General features: G+C 34.8%; 1 protein-coding gene across 3 annotated transcripts in view; it reads left to right on the top strand.

Moving 5' to 3' along the window:
* Positions 1-9,088, top strand: part of LOC118733099 (protein yippee-like CG15309) — a 34,165-nt gene extending 25,077 nt beyond the window's left edge. For all 3 annotated transcript variants that reach the window (XM_036462317.1, XM_036462316.1, XM_036462315.1), the window contains exons 2-3: positions 3,366-4,436; positions 4,584-9,088. In XM_036462317.1, coding sequence (XP_036318210.1) covers positions 4,733-5,077 — 345 coding nt within the window. In that variant the 5' untranslated portion in view covers positions 3,366-4,436; positions 4,584-4,732 and the 3' untranslated portion in view covers positions 5,078-9,088. The remainder of the gene's footprint in view (positions 1-3,365; positions 4,437-4,583) is intronic.
* Positions 9,089-15,415: the final 6,327 nt, after the last annotated feature.

Raw genomic sequence — 15,415 nt, 5'->3', positions numbered from 1 at the left:
GGAGTTATGATAAAAGACCTCATATCTGAACAATCAGTTGTATGGGGCTGCAGGTTATAATGACCCGATCTTTGTTATTTTCGCTGTAAGTCTTCTGTTGATAATGAGTGAAAACAGCGCGAAATTTTATGGTCCTAGCTACATAAATGGATGAATTATAACGAAAAATCTCATATCTGAACAATCAGTTGTATGGGAGCTATAGGTTATAGTGACCCGATCTTTGTAATTTTCACTGTAAGTATTCTGTTGATAATGGGTGCAAGTATTGCAAAATTTCATGTTCGTAGCTGCATAAATGGAGAAGTTATAATGAAAAATCTCATATCTGAACAATTGTATGGGAGCTATATGTTATAGTGGTCCGATTCTTCCGGTTCCGACAAATGATTAATACATTATAAAAATACACCCACCTACCAAATTTGATCCGGATATCTCGAAAACTGAGAGACTAGATTGCATACAAACAGACAGACAGACGGACAGACGGACATGGCTAAATCAACTCAGCTCGACGTTCTGATCATATAAGTATACATTTTCATGGGTCTATCTCTTTTTGTTCTGGTACTTACAAACATCGGACCAAAGTTATAATACCATTTCATGCTCATGAAAGGTATAATAAAATATTAATAAGCCACAATAAAATTGACAAAACGAAAAATATTGGTTTTCATGAATTCTATACCACTCCAACGAAAGAGTGGCTTTGTGGCAGTTCTAAACATCTTTTTTTTTCTTAGCAAAAAAATAAGGATATCATTTTTGACCACCCTAACATAAGTACAAACATATGTATGTAGGTGTACGTCTGCCTTTATTGCTTGTTATTTGTGCAATATAGTACATACATACATATCAGTTGTTACTTGGCCCCTATGAACTTTCATTGTGTCTTTGCCTCAACGCCGCTGCTTCAGTCTACAGTTCAAGACCATGTACATTAATCCTCTGTTGCCTCGTTTAACTCCAACTTCTCCCGACATGCACATACACAGAGGCTTACAAAGCATACATATTTGCATGTCTGTTTGCTTAGTCCTTTGCAGCCATCTATGTATGTACCTTTCTGTTTGTCCATTTTTATTCTTTCCACTCATTATTGTGTCTGCCATTTGGCTTTGTTGATCCGCTTATTCCGCTCCTGCTTCCTTTCTGACTTTGCTACTCTCTGTCCTCTATATCTATCCCTCTCTAATAACTCGACGACTTTGCTGTTGCAATTCTGCATTCATTGCGTTTTCCATTCTGTTTGTTGCAGTTGCTTTAAGTGCAAATTTCTATATTATTATGTACGTATGGATATTTTTCTTTGTTGGATTTCCACATGTTGCCGTCTATGGTCTGTATTGTATGCGCAGTCACAGTCACAGGCAAATATGCATGTCTGGCATATTGGTTACCCACGACTTTCTGTGCTCCAGTCTTTGTTTGTATGATTTTTTATGGCTCCATGTCTGCAGCTGTTCTTTGATTTATTTTTTTTAGCAATCGGAGTTCTAGTAGATACATATGTATATATGTAATTAAAATGTCGTAGGGTTGCCATTAGATGGCTGTTACGAAATTATTTGCTTTTTAATGATTTGCAAATTTTTATCGAGCAAATGAATTAATTTGCTATATGTAAAAATTTCGTATTCATTGTTGTGATGCATGGGTACATAAATGCAAATCATTGTTTGCCCATTATACAAATGTTGTAATTTTGTTATTACAAATGCTGTAAAAAAAAACTAAGTATTAATAAAGATAAACGCGCAATAAAGTAATTTTACTTAAAATTAAATAAAGTAAATTTTGATGATCAACATAACCGCCTTGTACATACAGTGCTTGCAACGAATAATGGAACAAGTTTTTAGCCAGCTGATTCTTTTTCAAAATCTAACAGCTGAGATGCATTTAATAAAAAAATTTACGATGCAAATCGAGTTTTTGATAATTCTTAAATAGTTTGTAAAGGTTGTCCGATTACTCGCTTGAGTCACTGTAGCTCGCAAGCAAGCATTTAAAGCTGCCGCTCAAGGAAGGCAAAAGTAATTTTTTTGGGCATAAGAGGGTTAAACTACCTTATAGCATTGGTGTCCATTGGGCCCCTTAGGCCTAATTTTGTCACCGTTCGAGATCGGGATATGGATGGTATTTTCAACCAATTATCAAGATCTAGATCGCTATGAATACAGTAAAACTTTGTTAATCCGGATCAATTTGAAGCAGCTCAACTAGCCTACACAAGAATCCGGAATACCAAAGGCAATAGTCTGAGATATTTCATCGACTGGTCGCCGGGAACCAGTAGGATGCAGTGGATGAAGCTGCAGGCAGCACAAAACACAGCACTTCGGATGGCGACCGGAAGTCTTCTGATGTTGCCAGAACACCACGTACATGACGAGGCGAAAATGCATAAAGCAACCTCTGGACCCGTCAGCACATCGACGGGCCCTTAGCGGCATTCACAGGCCGTTAGCGGCATTCACAGGGAGTCAGTCCCAAGTAACGTAGACTACAGACCTGTGAATACCGTTCTGGGCACACAACCACCCGATGTAAACGAGACGGAGCTTCGTCTGCCTCGTGAGACTCGGACCACAATAGCCCAACTTCGCTCTGGCTACTGCAGCAGGTTGAACTCATACCTGAGAAGATTAGAAAGCAGATGTGCTAAATGAGTGTCCGGCATGCGGAGAGACACCCCACGACTCGAATATCTCTTCGTAAGCCCGGAAAACCCCACACAACTAATGCCTCTGTCCCTGTGGACAGGCCCTATAGAGGCTGCACGCTTCTTGGGTAATCCGTTAGTTGAGCTTGACGACAACGACTGAGATACCAGTCGATCTGGGCGGGGCTGTTGTAGCCTTTAAAACAACAACAACAACAACAACAACATCATCATCGACAACAACAACACCAACAAACAACAACAAAAGGCAATACATTTATTGAGGAAATGGTGCATGTACCGACGCCATATTTTCCTGCTAACTATTTTCCGCTAAAACCATTACTCAACTGAACTAAAATAATTTCCTTTTCTGCTGGAGCCTTAGACGGATTAGACCATATCCGGATTAGGGAAGTTTTACTGTAGTATCTAACTTAATATTCGCTTTCAATACCTCAGCCGATGACATCTCCAAGTCGGTTGATGTCTGAATGCGGCAACAGTTAACATGGCAATTACATAGATTTTTGTGTAGACAAAAAAAATTTGGATATTAAAATAAATATATACACATTTGTAGAAGCATCTATGTATCTTGCCTTATCATTCCATTACTAAATTTATAGTTGCGTACTTTTGATAAACTGATAAACTAAATACTTAAACATTTTTGTTTTTTACATTACAGGAAATTTGATATTTAATCACTGGCAAAATAAACAGAGACGAGTTTGATTTCAATCGCAATAACAGTTCGCATACTGGCCAAGAACAAAAGAGCTAAAAACCTAAAAACATAAACAAACACAAACACAAGTGGGTTGAGTGTGTGTGCGAGACAAAGGCTGAGATTACCAGACAGACTACTAGGCGATAGCGTTCCAGCGTCGCTGCAATAAAAACAACCAATACCAAGCACCAAAGTCATTGCAGGAGGTGCGCCATCGCCAGCGGTGCTATTTTCTGTTTTTACGCCGCGGCGCGGTTTCGTATGGAGTGTTTGTTTTTCGAACTGCTGGTCGGTTGGTTGGTGTGTCGCAACATAAGGGAGGTGCAACGTACATATAAACAACCACTTATCAGAGCGCAAATATAGATACTAAAAGCTATCACGGTGCACACACAAAATCACATAAGTACACTACACTCCGAGTGATATATTGTATATACAATAAGTGAAGGAACTACAACAACAATTGTAAGCAGAGAAAATATCAGCTAAAAAGAACTGGTCTGTGGGAGTAGCGCAATAACACAACCGAAAGCGTCGTCGCCATAGTCGCGTAAAAATACAAGCAAAAAAGATAAATAGGAGTAGAAAAATAAATAAAAATACATACCGAAGAAAAAAGTCGAAAATAATAAAAATAAACCAAAGCGCACTAAACGCGGACAAAATAAAGAGCAACGCGCTTTGGATGCCGTTGAGTTGTTGTTGAGCCGTGGAGCTACAAACAAGCTGGTAAACTAGATGGTCGCGCTAAACGAGTCGATTCGAAAAAAAAAACACACACAGACAGTGCCAAAGTGAATGTTGTTGAAGAGTTGTGGTTTTGCCTTACTTCACTTGTGTTGCTCTAATTGCTGCAAGTGCTTTGGAGTGTGCAGCACCTACATACATACATACATACATACATAGATAGTTAGATCTTGTTGGAATTAGAGGTGTGCAGTGGAGACATAGCTTGGCGGAATCACCAGCGGCTTAGCTAAAAGTAGACGAAGCGAAAAGTTAAAAATTTTCGGATTTCTTTTGTTGGTAAGTGGGAAATTTATTTGATGAGCACAGCGTGCCAGCTGTGCTATACGCTGAATCTTAATATTGCCATTTTTTTTTGCTTGTACCTTTGCTGTGCTTAATCGATTGGAGCTAATTGAAATTCTTTTCTCTTTTCGGTCGCAACAGCTGACGTTATTTACGCTGCACGAGATCAACAAGAAATCTGCATATACATACATATAGAAAGCAATAAAAAAGTGCAAGGTAAAAGCAGTCGAGGCCAACTATCATAAATCGCATATATACAGAGACGGCAGTCGGTGGAGCTCAGCACAATGGTGAAGACATTTCAAGCCTATTTGCCGTCCACGAATCGGACGTATTCATGTGTTCATTGCCGTGCGCATCTAGCCTCGCACGATGAGCTTATCTCCAAATCGTTCCAGGGCAGTCAAGGACCGGCCTATCTCTTTAATTCGGTGGTGAATGTGGCCTGTGGCCAAACGGAGGAACGTGTGCTGCTCACCGGTCTACATGCCGTGGCAGACATCTATTGCGAATGCTGCAAAACGCCATTGGGCTGGAAGTACGAGCACGCATACGAGTCCAGTCAGAAGTATAAGGAGGGCAAATACATCATTGAGTTGGCGCATATGATCAAGGAGAACGGCTGGGATTGAGCGATGGTGGTAGCGAAGCCGGTGGTGCTGATGCGATCGTACAGATCGGGTATGATGAAACGACGCGTGGCGAAGGCGGAGGCAGTGCAAACTGATGCTTTTGACAAAGATGCGGTTGTAAAAATTGTTGGAGATGTTGTGCTTGAGGATGGCATCGGTGTTGGTGTTGGTGTTGGTGTTGGTGTTGGTGTTGGCTTGTGAGGAGCGGCGGTGTAATAAGCTGAGGTGAGGAAGTGTCGTGCCGGGAATGTAGAGTTTAGATATTGTGATGCGTTGATGCTGGTGTCGGTTTGGATATGTTTAACAAGTGTCATTATGCGTTCAGTCAACATTATCGAAACAAAAACATTTCAAATCAGTGTTAAAGCAAAGTTAAATTAAGAAAGTGCTTTAAAATAAATTTTTAACATGAGTTTAAGTCTAAAACTAAGAATGCTACCTACTAGATTTTCAAAGGACATAACTCTATTTTAGATTATGTACAAACAAATACATTCACAAAACCAGCGGCTGCATATTTGTAACCTACACTTTCCTCTCTACTGACATACACACATCTTTCCTTCGCCAATACACTCGCACATACCGATGTTTCTTAATCGAAATAAGCCCTTCTCTTCGAAAGATACTCGGAAAAAACAGGAAAACTAATAACAAAACTAAATGCGTAAAAAGCCTGCAGAAACTTGCTTCAATAAACCAGTTGTAAGCTTGGCTGACTTTTTGACTTTGTTTTTTTTTGGCAATTGTGAGGCGACAAAGAAACCCTTGGTCCACACTGAAATTTAGGAAAGAGCCACAAACACAAATTACTTTGAGTAAATGTTGAGATGAAATCGAAAATCCACAAATGTGTGCAAAAAGCGCACCAAAGCGCTGAACGCCGACGTAAATGCAAAGCTAGCGGAAATGAAAGCACAACTGGCGCGCGCGCGCTTATTGTGAAGCTGAAAATTTGGAGTTGTCGCTGTTTGCTACTACCACTGCCGATTCTTTAAATCTTCAAATTACAATTCCTACAACTACACTCATCATTGCTGTTGATGTTAGCTACAGCGGTAGCCGGTGTTGGGCTACTGCAACGCAATTAAATACTCTAGAAAGAAAATCTTTAAAAATGTAACTTAGTCAATGAAGTAAATGCTTGACGTTAAAGGTGTTCGCATACCATTCGGGACTACCCACACACAGATACATAGATACTTTCTAAGTTTTAGTGGCGCTGGTCAATTGAATTTCCCGAAATCACGCTTTCCTATAACTTGAATACATACTTGTTTATCATTTAATTGTGCACACTTATGACATTAATGTTTTATGTATTTGTAACTATGCAACTGCTGTTTTAAAATACTGACTAAATGTGAGAAATATATGTATATACCCTGCTTGTAATTTTAGATCTTATTATGTGCGATTTTCTGTTTAGTTACTGGAGACATAGATACTATACCACGCTTCAAAGTAATCTAATAAATATTAAATTATGCTTCACTTTTATGTTAAAGTTAAGCTAAGGAAATGACTTAACAAATATCAAACGACTTTTCGGTTTATTACCGTTAGCGTCTATTAAACATTTCGTTGAAAAACAATAACAAAATCAGCTGACATGCAACAACGAAGTATTGGAAAAATATGCTTCAGCGAGAAGCTACATACATTAGCGCATTGTAAATGTTAATTAATATGCATGTGTTTTTGCGAGTTTTATAATATTATTGTGCTTGTCAATAATATTTAACACAGCGAACTCGTTACATATTTGTTCGTTAATTTATCGCTGTATAATTTAGCACATTTTTGCTTGAATGATATACATAAATACATTTGAAAGTACATAGTATGTGTAGTAAATAGATAAGCGAATATTATCAACATCATATAATTAATGTACGTACATATTAGCATACATATGTGTATATGTAATGACAATTAGTTAAAATCGATTTTTGAATTACTGTAATTTAGAAGCGAATAATTGCTGTATTCTAAATAATAAGTTTCATGAACGCTTTGCAGCCTGTTGAGATGGGGAAAGGAGCTGAACAAGAAATTCAAATTAACAGAGCGATATTGTGAAGGTTTAAAAGAGCGAAAAAAAGAAAAACATTCAAAGAAATATTGTAAGGTAACGGAAAGCCTTCAGAAACCAAATCTGAAAGGAAATGTTTTTGTAGTGGTCGGTGTTAGTCTTAACAGCATAAAAATTCCCAAACAGTTGACGGCAAAGTTGCTCAAGTGACAGTCCTTGACTGCTAGATGGTAGCCTATGGAAATCAATATAGGAGGAAATAGAAGGCGCTTGGAAGGATTAGTAAACCAGAAAGAGAAAATTAAACATGGCAGTGTACTTTTAATTAAATTTTGCAAAGTTTGAGACTATAGGCAATGTGTAATCTGAGTGCCACGAACAATAATGCTGCATGCAAGCGAAAGAGACAAAACAGAACGATCTCAATAAGGGATTCTTAGCAAAGATCGTCGAGAATTCGAACTGCGCTCTAAGTGAAGCTATGAAAAAGGCTGAGAAAAGTTATATTACCCCCTTATGCGCTTGAGGAACAGATACATTTTTAATTGTTTTATTTTATTAGTTTGGAAAACGACGTAAATATAAATTTTGAGAAGCACGTTTTAGTACTGACAGCATTTCGTATAAAATATCGAGCCTAATCGCCAGAATTACGTAGGCGACATTTTTGTGCTCTAGGTGCATTTCTCCATCAACACAGACACAGATATTTTCTTCTCAAAGTCAAACATGCGTTTCATGCATGTTTTTCCAAAAATTTCTAAATTTTTCGAAAAGCAAAAGATATGTCTACCAAAACTCTTTCCGAAAGAAAATGTAGCAACCTCAAAATTGTATACAGATGCTTAACCTTTAACTGTGACATGGGGTCGCACAGAACTTTTAATCTCATGTCGAAGAAGACTGAAAATGCTATGCGTGTTAATTTTGATAATATTTTTTGGTTCCTTGCAAATAAAAATGAATTATTTCAATCTAATACCTATTTACCACCTTCATACACTTTTTTACCAATTTTACCAGATGTAGTGGTATGTGGGACCCCATGTCCCGGCTAGCCGCATGAAAAAAAAATTAATAAAAATAACTTGGACTTAGTTTTGTGAAAATGTGAGATTTAAATATGCCTTATAGCCAATTTCCACCAAGAGCTTAACTGCTGTTAGGAGCTCAGATAAGTTGCAAGAATTTTACCAGTGGGTGATCCGCAAGGTTTATTTCATAATTTTTTCTTTTTCATTTCGTTTGCTTGTACCTGTTATGAGCAAGAGGCATAAATTGCACTTAAAGCTTGGCGGAAGTGAACTATTAGTTTACTTATCTACATTAATGTGATGCAAATTATTTATAGTAATGAAAAACTGGTGAAAAAAGCATGTTACTAAATGTATACAGTTATACTTTATAATATTTGTAAAGAAATTATCTACCTTTTTCTCAATTTTTCGGTTTTCACAGAAATTGCTCGATTTGTTCTGATGATTGTTTTTACTGTTTTTTGCGTACATTATGTATGTAATGATGCGAAGTAACGGGCTGCAAGCTTCGTGCGTTAATATGCAAAACAAAATAATATTTCAATAGTAGGTGAACAAAATGTAAAAATGAGCATACAAATATGCAAAACAAGCAAAAACAAAAAAAGAACTGCCAAGAACGAATTCGCGTCATAAACGTCGTTAGTTCCCTTATAATAAAATTATGTAATAAACAATTATAATAAAAGAACAGTTAGAATATCAAATTTTATTGCGTTGTAAATGTAGTAAAAAAAAAAAATATATGTGAAAAACGATGATGCGCTGATAAAAGCTTTTAATAAGCTGTTGTGTACTTGAAAAAAACTGAAACTACTTTGTTCATATGCATGCAAAAATAAGTTGATAGCAATTAAGCTGGTATGCAGGCCTAGAAAATAATGAATCGCATTGATTGGCTATACTTTGATTGATAATATTTGCTTTCTCCTCACGAAAATTTGTTTAAAACAAGAAAAAGTAAACATAAAAATACTTTAAAATCGTTTACCCCGTAAACTACATACATACATGTGTATGTATTTACATACATACATACATTCCTCATGCACCTTAATCCAGTTGTAGGCAACCACCCACAAGCAGTGCAAATATTTATTAAAATTTTACACACATACATATGTATATTTAAATTAAATACCAATTTTTTTTTTAACTGTGAAAAATAATTTAAATCACTTCCAGTTGTAAAATTTTATTTTGGCGCTTGGAAATTTAAACCAACCATATACTGTATTTACAGAGTCGCAAAGGAAATGCCAAGCTGTAATCCAAGTTAAATTTAATACACTGACATAAATATTATTGCAACGAAACAATAGTACGAATAATTAGTAATATCTTTTGTTGAAGAAAAAAACCTTAAGAACCTTCGTTTTTCTCAAATATACTATTCCACGCTATGAGTTTCAACGTACACTTTTAATAAAAAAAAAAAAAAAACATAAAAAAACAAAAATATGAAAAATGTACATTTTTGGGTATTGCCATAGCGAAATTATACCAGGTGTAGTAATAAAACAGCTTTCTCGCTTTATTTTCTTAGTTTTCTTGAAATTTGGCTATCTTATAGAAATTTTTTCAAGCAAATTTTCAAATAAGATAGTGTCGAATCTTTCTTCTAGCTCTTATTACTACATCTGGTACAATTTCACCATGCGGTATTGCAATTGCTAAGCGAAAGCTTAAAGCAAACTAAAAAATTGGCTTTAACGCAATTCACACAGGCACAGTAACTGCATATTTATGCATACGTATCTGTATTTAAATGAAACAAATGCAAAAAGATATCTATTTTCTCTACACTATCATTAATATCTATAACAATAAAGATATGAATATCTGAATGTACTACCTATGTATATCTACATATATTTAATGAAATTGTATTAAGAAATACATAAAGTAAGTGAAAATGAATGCATTATTTTAGTAAAAAAAAAAAACCAGCAGTGACTCATCATATATCACGATATCATATAGTCATATAATTGTCACACATACGTACGTTTGTACACCTATACAAATACATATTATAGAAGCATGGATATGTATTTCATAAAGGCATAAATCATTATAAATATTTGCGATTCATATTTGCATAGACTCATACATGTATACATACATACATTAACACATACATACATAACTAGTTTTATGTCGTCATTGATGAAAAAACGTGATAAATAAAATATTTAAATATACAGAAAAACAAATACTAAAGTTTAATTATTTTTAACCGTAGAAAACAATGAATAGTATAATGATAAATTACATTTCATTTATCTACTCATCGTATCACGATGTATGGACCGGAAGAAACTTCAGTTTGTTCCCAGCAATTTGAAACACTCACTTTGAGAGTATATCAGGAGTGTAACAAATTTTTTTCCGACAGCTAAATCGTTTTTTTTTTTCCATAACTTATAACGCAAATTAAAAAAGGCGAAGTAACCGTCATCAAAATGATTTTTTGTTCCTTACATTGCATTCATTCAAAATTTTCGATTTGAAGTAGGAAAAATTAGCACTTCTTAACCGACTTCGAAACAAAGGAGGAGGCTATCAATTCGACGAAATATTTCTTTTTAATCTGTTATAGGTTTTTGAAACTTTTAAACTGTGTATTCACCACAAATGTAGCAAAATGCCTTTGTCTTATTGAGATAACTTCTATGCGATGGAGAGATGATATTAAAATCAATTTATTGCACACCGAATAACAAACCGCAAACGATATCTCGGCCACAAAATATTTTTTGATTGTTGACCTATGTTATTGAGCACTAAATTTAGTGTCATACATACATATGTAAATGCATTTTTGCGCCCGATTCAGAAGATTCGGAATGAATTTATGAACTCTGCAATGAAAAATTTTTTTTTTTTTTTAATAATTATTATTTTTATCTTAACACCATAGTCACTACGCCACTATCTTTCGCTGATGAATAAATTTTTGTGTAAAATATGCTTGCATTTACATGTCGACGACCTACATATCTCGCCACCCAGTTCGAAAACGCTCTGTATCAGAAAATGAATGGCTCAAGTACGTCGTCAGGGCTGCCAACTTGGCTCAAACCGTGCAATTTTTGGCCCCATTTTACTTCAAATGGCACTTAATTTTCTAATTTGACAGAAAGTTACAAAATGGCACTTTTGAAAAATAGTAATATTTCAATACATTTTTGTGAAATCCTTTGCGTGTACTCAACAATAACCAGGCAAGTGTGAACCATAGTAAAATGATATAAAGTGTAAGTGTACCAGGTAACTGACGTCTTCATATTTGAAAGCAAAATTTGATTTTATTATTATTTTTTATTTAATTTCTGGTGTTCGCTTTTTTCAAATCTGGCGTTAACCCTTGGTTTTGTTGCATATCTCTGTCCAATTTCGGCTTAGATCCTCAACCTTCCGGACTGAAAACATCAATACTACAACGCTACGGGAACTTTTGCACAGACGGCAAGAATTTCTTGGCATTTTTTCTTTAGTTTTTTATTCTAATCAAAAAAATACATAAGTTCTAACTCAAAAGGGTTAAAGTGAAAGTCAAATCAAAGACAATTTTTTGGCAAGTAAGAGTACCGGAATTGAATGTCATTGCTATGTGGCACACTTTATATTTTTTCACTGGTGTGAACAACCTTAATATCATTTTGTAAGCAAAGTTTGTTTCCTTTCTAAAATCTATGTATGTATGTATGTACCTATATACATTAGGGTGGGTACATTTTTTTTTGCGTGCATAACATATAATTCTACGTGTAGTTCTATCCAACTTTGCCGAAGAAACCATGGGTCTAAAATCAATTTGGAGTTTGCTAAATTACGAAAAATTTATTTTTGCAATTTGGCAAACTCCAAATTGATTTTATACCCATCGTTTCTTTTTCAAATTTGCTTAATAAGACACGTAGAATCCTTTGCTATACGAGCATAGTCGAAAAAAAACCTTCCATACAAATTGAAGCGTCGCCCTAATGTGAATGTATATGGGAGCTCGTGTTCCACCACCATAGTAATGTTCTTATCTGCATACTTCTAAGCAAAGTTTTTTGATTTTCTAAAATGTATGCACATAATTTGGTACGTATGAAACCAAGTACATACATACGTAGTATGTATACATTCACCTCTATCATTTTGCGTGTTTTTTTTTTTTTTTAATTACTACAATTATTAGCCAAATGATAGCCCTTCGTTTACTTGTTTTTATTGACAGATATTAATAATAATATAGAGTAATATAATATACCCAAACAAAAAGTCGAATGAAGGCGTGTTTCCTCCTCGCTATTTGCGCCTTAAATGCTTTTATCTTATCAGTATAATGAAAAAAAAATAAAAATTGAACATTGTGTAGCGTTTTGTTATTACTCACTATTCCCACTCGATCATTTTGTTTTGCTAAATTTGTGTTTTTTTTTTGTGAGGTTGTCAGGGCATTGTTGGGTTATTGCGTTGCAATTGCTTTATTCATCATTATACGCTATACATACATACATATATGTAGCTGGGTGCGTGACAGAGTTTACGCTGCTGGTCGAGGTGCAACCTTGCTGGAATCAGTGCCATCCCACCTGCACTGCGCACTGCCAAACCTATTCTGCTCAGGCACACATGCGCTTACTTTCTTATTAATATTTATTTATATGTATTTATTATTATAATATATGCGATGTATGCATGTACATATGTTTGTAAGTATATGCAATAATATTATTGCATGTTTAGTAGAAGGTAAAAGGTAGTTGACTTTTTTGATTCACATGGCGCTGTTAAGTTGTGGCGAAATTGCTAACGGGTGGGTAAATATTTTGCGGATAAGAAAGTTTAACTTTTTAGCAAAAGAGAAAAAAAAATGAAATTGGATGTATGTAATGTACATACATATGTGCATATAATCAAATTGCTGCATTTGTATAATGAGAAAAAAGTCAAGATCTTGGTTGTGTATTTGAAAATAAAAAAAACTGAGCTTAGAATACTAAATAAGAAGTTCGACTGTAGAAGAACTAAGGTCTCCTCCTCTTCAATGCAAAGATGGCAATCTGTATCTTACTCCGAAAAACGATTACGGTTCCATAAGGACAGACGATGTGCCTTTCCTAGCCAATTTGTCGGCGAACCCGAGGTGTCTAGCATAGCCAGCATAGTTGAAGAGCGTCAAAGCAATTCAGGGCGAGCTAGGGGTGATCGTCTCTTTGGATAGGTCCCTGATGGTGTGAAAATATAGCTAGAAAGGTATCTTGAAATATAAAGGTTTGGATTGCGAGTACTAATCAATTTTATTTAGTTAAATCAAGTTTTTTTTTAAATATTTCTGAAAGGGAGACAAATATTAAAAAAGTACTTAATTTAAGTTCATAAAATTGATTGTGGCTTTCTAAACAGGTGGCAACCAATTTCAAAAATTGATTTTAAATAAACCTTTCTTAAACCTCCCTCGTTTGACACCCAAATTAAAATATTTAATTTTAGTTAATTAAGTTGATTTTGACCTTGAACTTCGTCAAAAATATTTTTGATATAAACTGTTTTTAACCTCTGTCGATTGTTGCCAAAATAAAATATTCAAATAAACTTGTTAATTAAACTGATTTTAAATTTCGAAACAGGTGGCAACCATCTGCAAAAAAATTTTAGAAGTAAACCTACTTAAACCTCTTTCGCTGGACACCCATATTAAAATATTTAATTTAACTTGCCATTTAATTTGATCTTGAATTTCCAAACAGGTGGCACCTTGTTCAAAAATTTTTTTAAAATCAAGATTTCTTATGTTTACCTCTCGTTGATTTAATTCCCATAAAAAATATTTCAATTACCTTGTTGATTACCCCAAAACAGGTGGCAACTCTCTTAAAAATCATTTTCGAAAGTAGGCTTTCTCTCGTTTGATACCCAGCTAAAAGGATTTCCTTTAACTTGTAAATTAAACTGATTTCCATATTTTGAATAGATGGAAACACACTTAAAATACACAGTAAGGATTCTTTATTAAGTCTGATTTTCTGCATTTTCGCTACAGCATTTATATAAAAAAAAAAAACAGAAAATAGAACAAAAAATATTCCATAAATAAATACCTACTATCGTAAGCTGAAACTTAATTGCGCTATTAATTTTGATTCAGTTCTAGAAAATTATTGTGCGAAAGGTCGCGACAACTTATTTTATCAACGAAAAATTCTTATCTCACAAATAATAAATCTCTATTCGTATCCATTAATGCGAGTTGCCGCTGAATGTCAACACAACAAAAGCTACGGACTTTGCAAATAAATCGAAGAAAAAGCAACAACCAACAAAAAGCTCTTGTCTGTACATACAGACACAAACAGAGTGATAAGAACTCAGCTGGCATAAAAATTGTGTTTTTTTTTTTAATAAACTATTTCGTTGTGTTTACTCTTGTTTACCCACTATCTTTTGTTATGTTTATTATTATTATCTATAGTATGTTGTTGAATTTTTTGTTGCGCATAAAATAAGTTACTGGGTCAAAAGTATATAATCAAATGCGAGAAAGCGTGAGAACTACATACATATGTCGATACAAATGTGAGACAACATTAGGGTAGCTCTTTTTATGCGATTTCGATGTGCACATAAGAAATCGGTAGTAATAAGTCCCATTCCTTACCGAATTTTTTTGATGTAGGAAAAAATGTATTGAGTTTGACGTCAAATACTCTTCAAAGTTTAAAGTTTTAAAGTATTTTTTTGATTGACATCAAATGAGTATAAAATATATTTTTAATAATTAATGCTCTTTAAAGGTCAAACATAGAAATAAAATCTGGTAGCTATGTATATGGCTACTATAAGAAGAGCACAGCGTCCGCGATAACTCGCATCTTTAAATGGAACCTCCCTTGCGAAAGAACTTTCGGCTCTGTTACCTCAACCTTCCACAAGAAGTAAAAAGGCAGACATCGTATTACAATTAGGGTATTCCCTTAAGCGCGAAGAGTAGACAACTAGCAAGCCTCGAAAGTTTTCCTGGCTGTATTTGGGAATGCACCCCTTTGCGTCCTCATAAACAATGGCGAATTTGGAGAATTTTGGCAGTTTAGTTACATCGTACTACACTGAGAAAAAGGATTAGTTTCGACAACTAAAGATATTTAGTTCCCGAATTTTGACAATATTTGGGAACTGTTACCAAGGATTGGGAACTATTACCATCGATTGGTAATTATAACTAAATATATTAAAGCTTCTAATATTCATCTAGGTTGTAACAAATCGTTA

Source organism: Rhagoletis pomonella, unplaced genomic scaffold (assembly GCF_013731165.1).
Source record: "Rhagoletis pomonella isolate Grant_MI unplaced genomic scaffold, Rhpom_1.0 Rhpom_scaffold_00002, whole genome shotgun sequence".
Classification (NCBI taxonomy): Eukaryota; Metazoa; Arthropoda; class Insecta; order Diptera; family Tephritidae; genus Rhagoletis; species Rhagoletis pomonella.
This window is presented reverse-complemented; position numbering and strand designations above follow the sequence as displayed.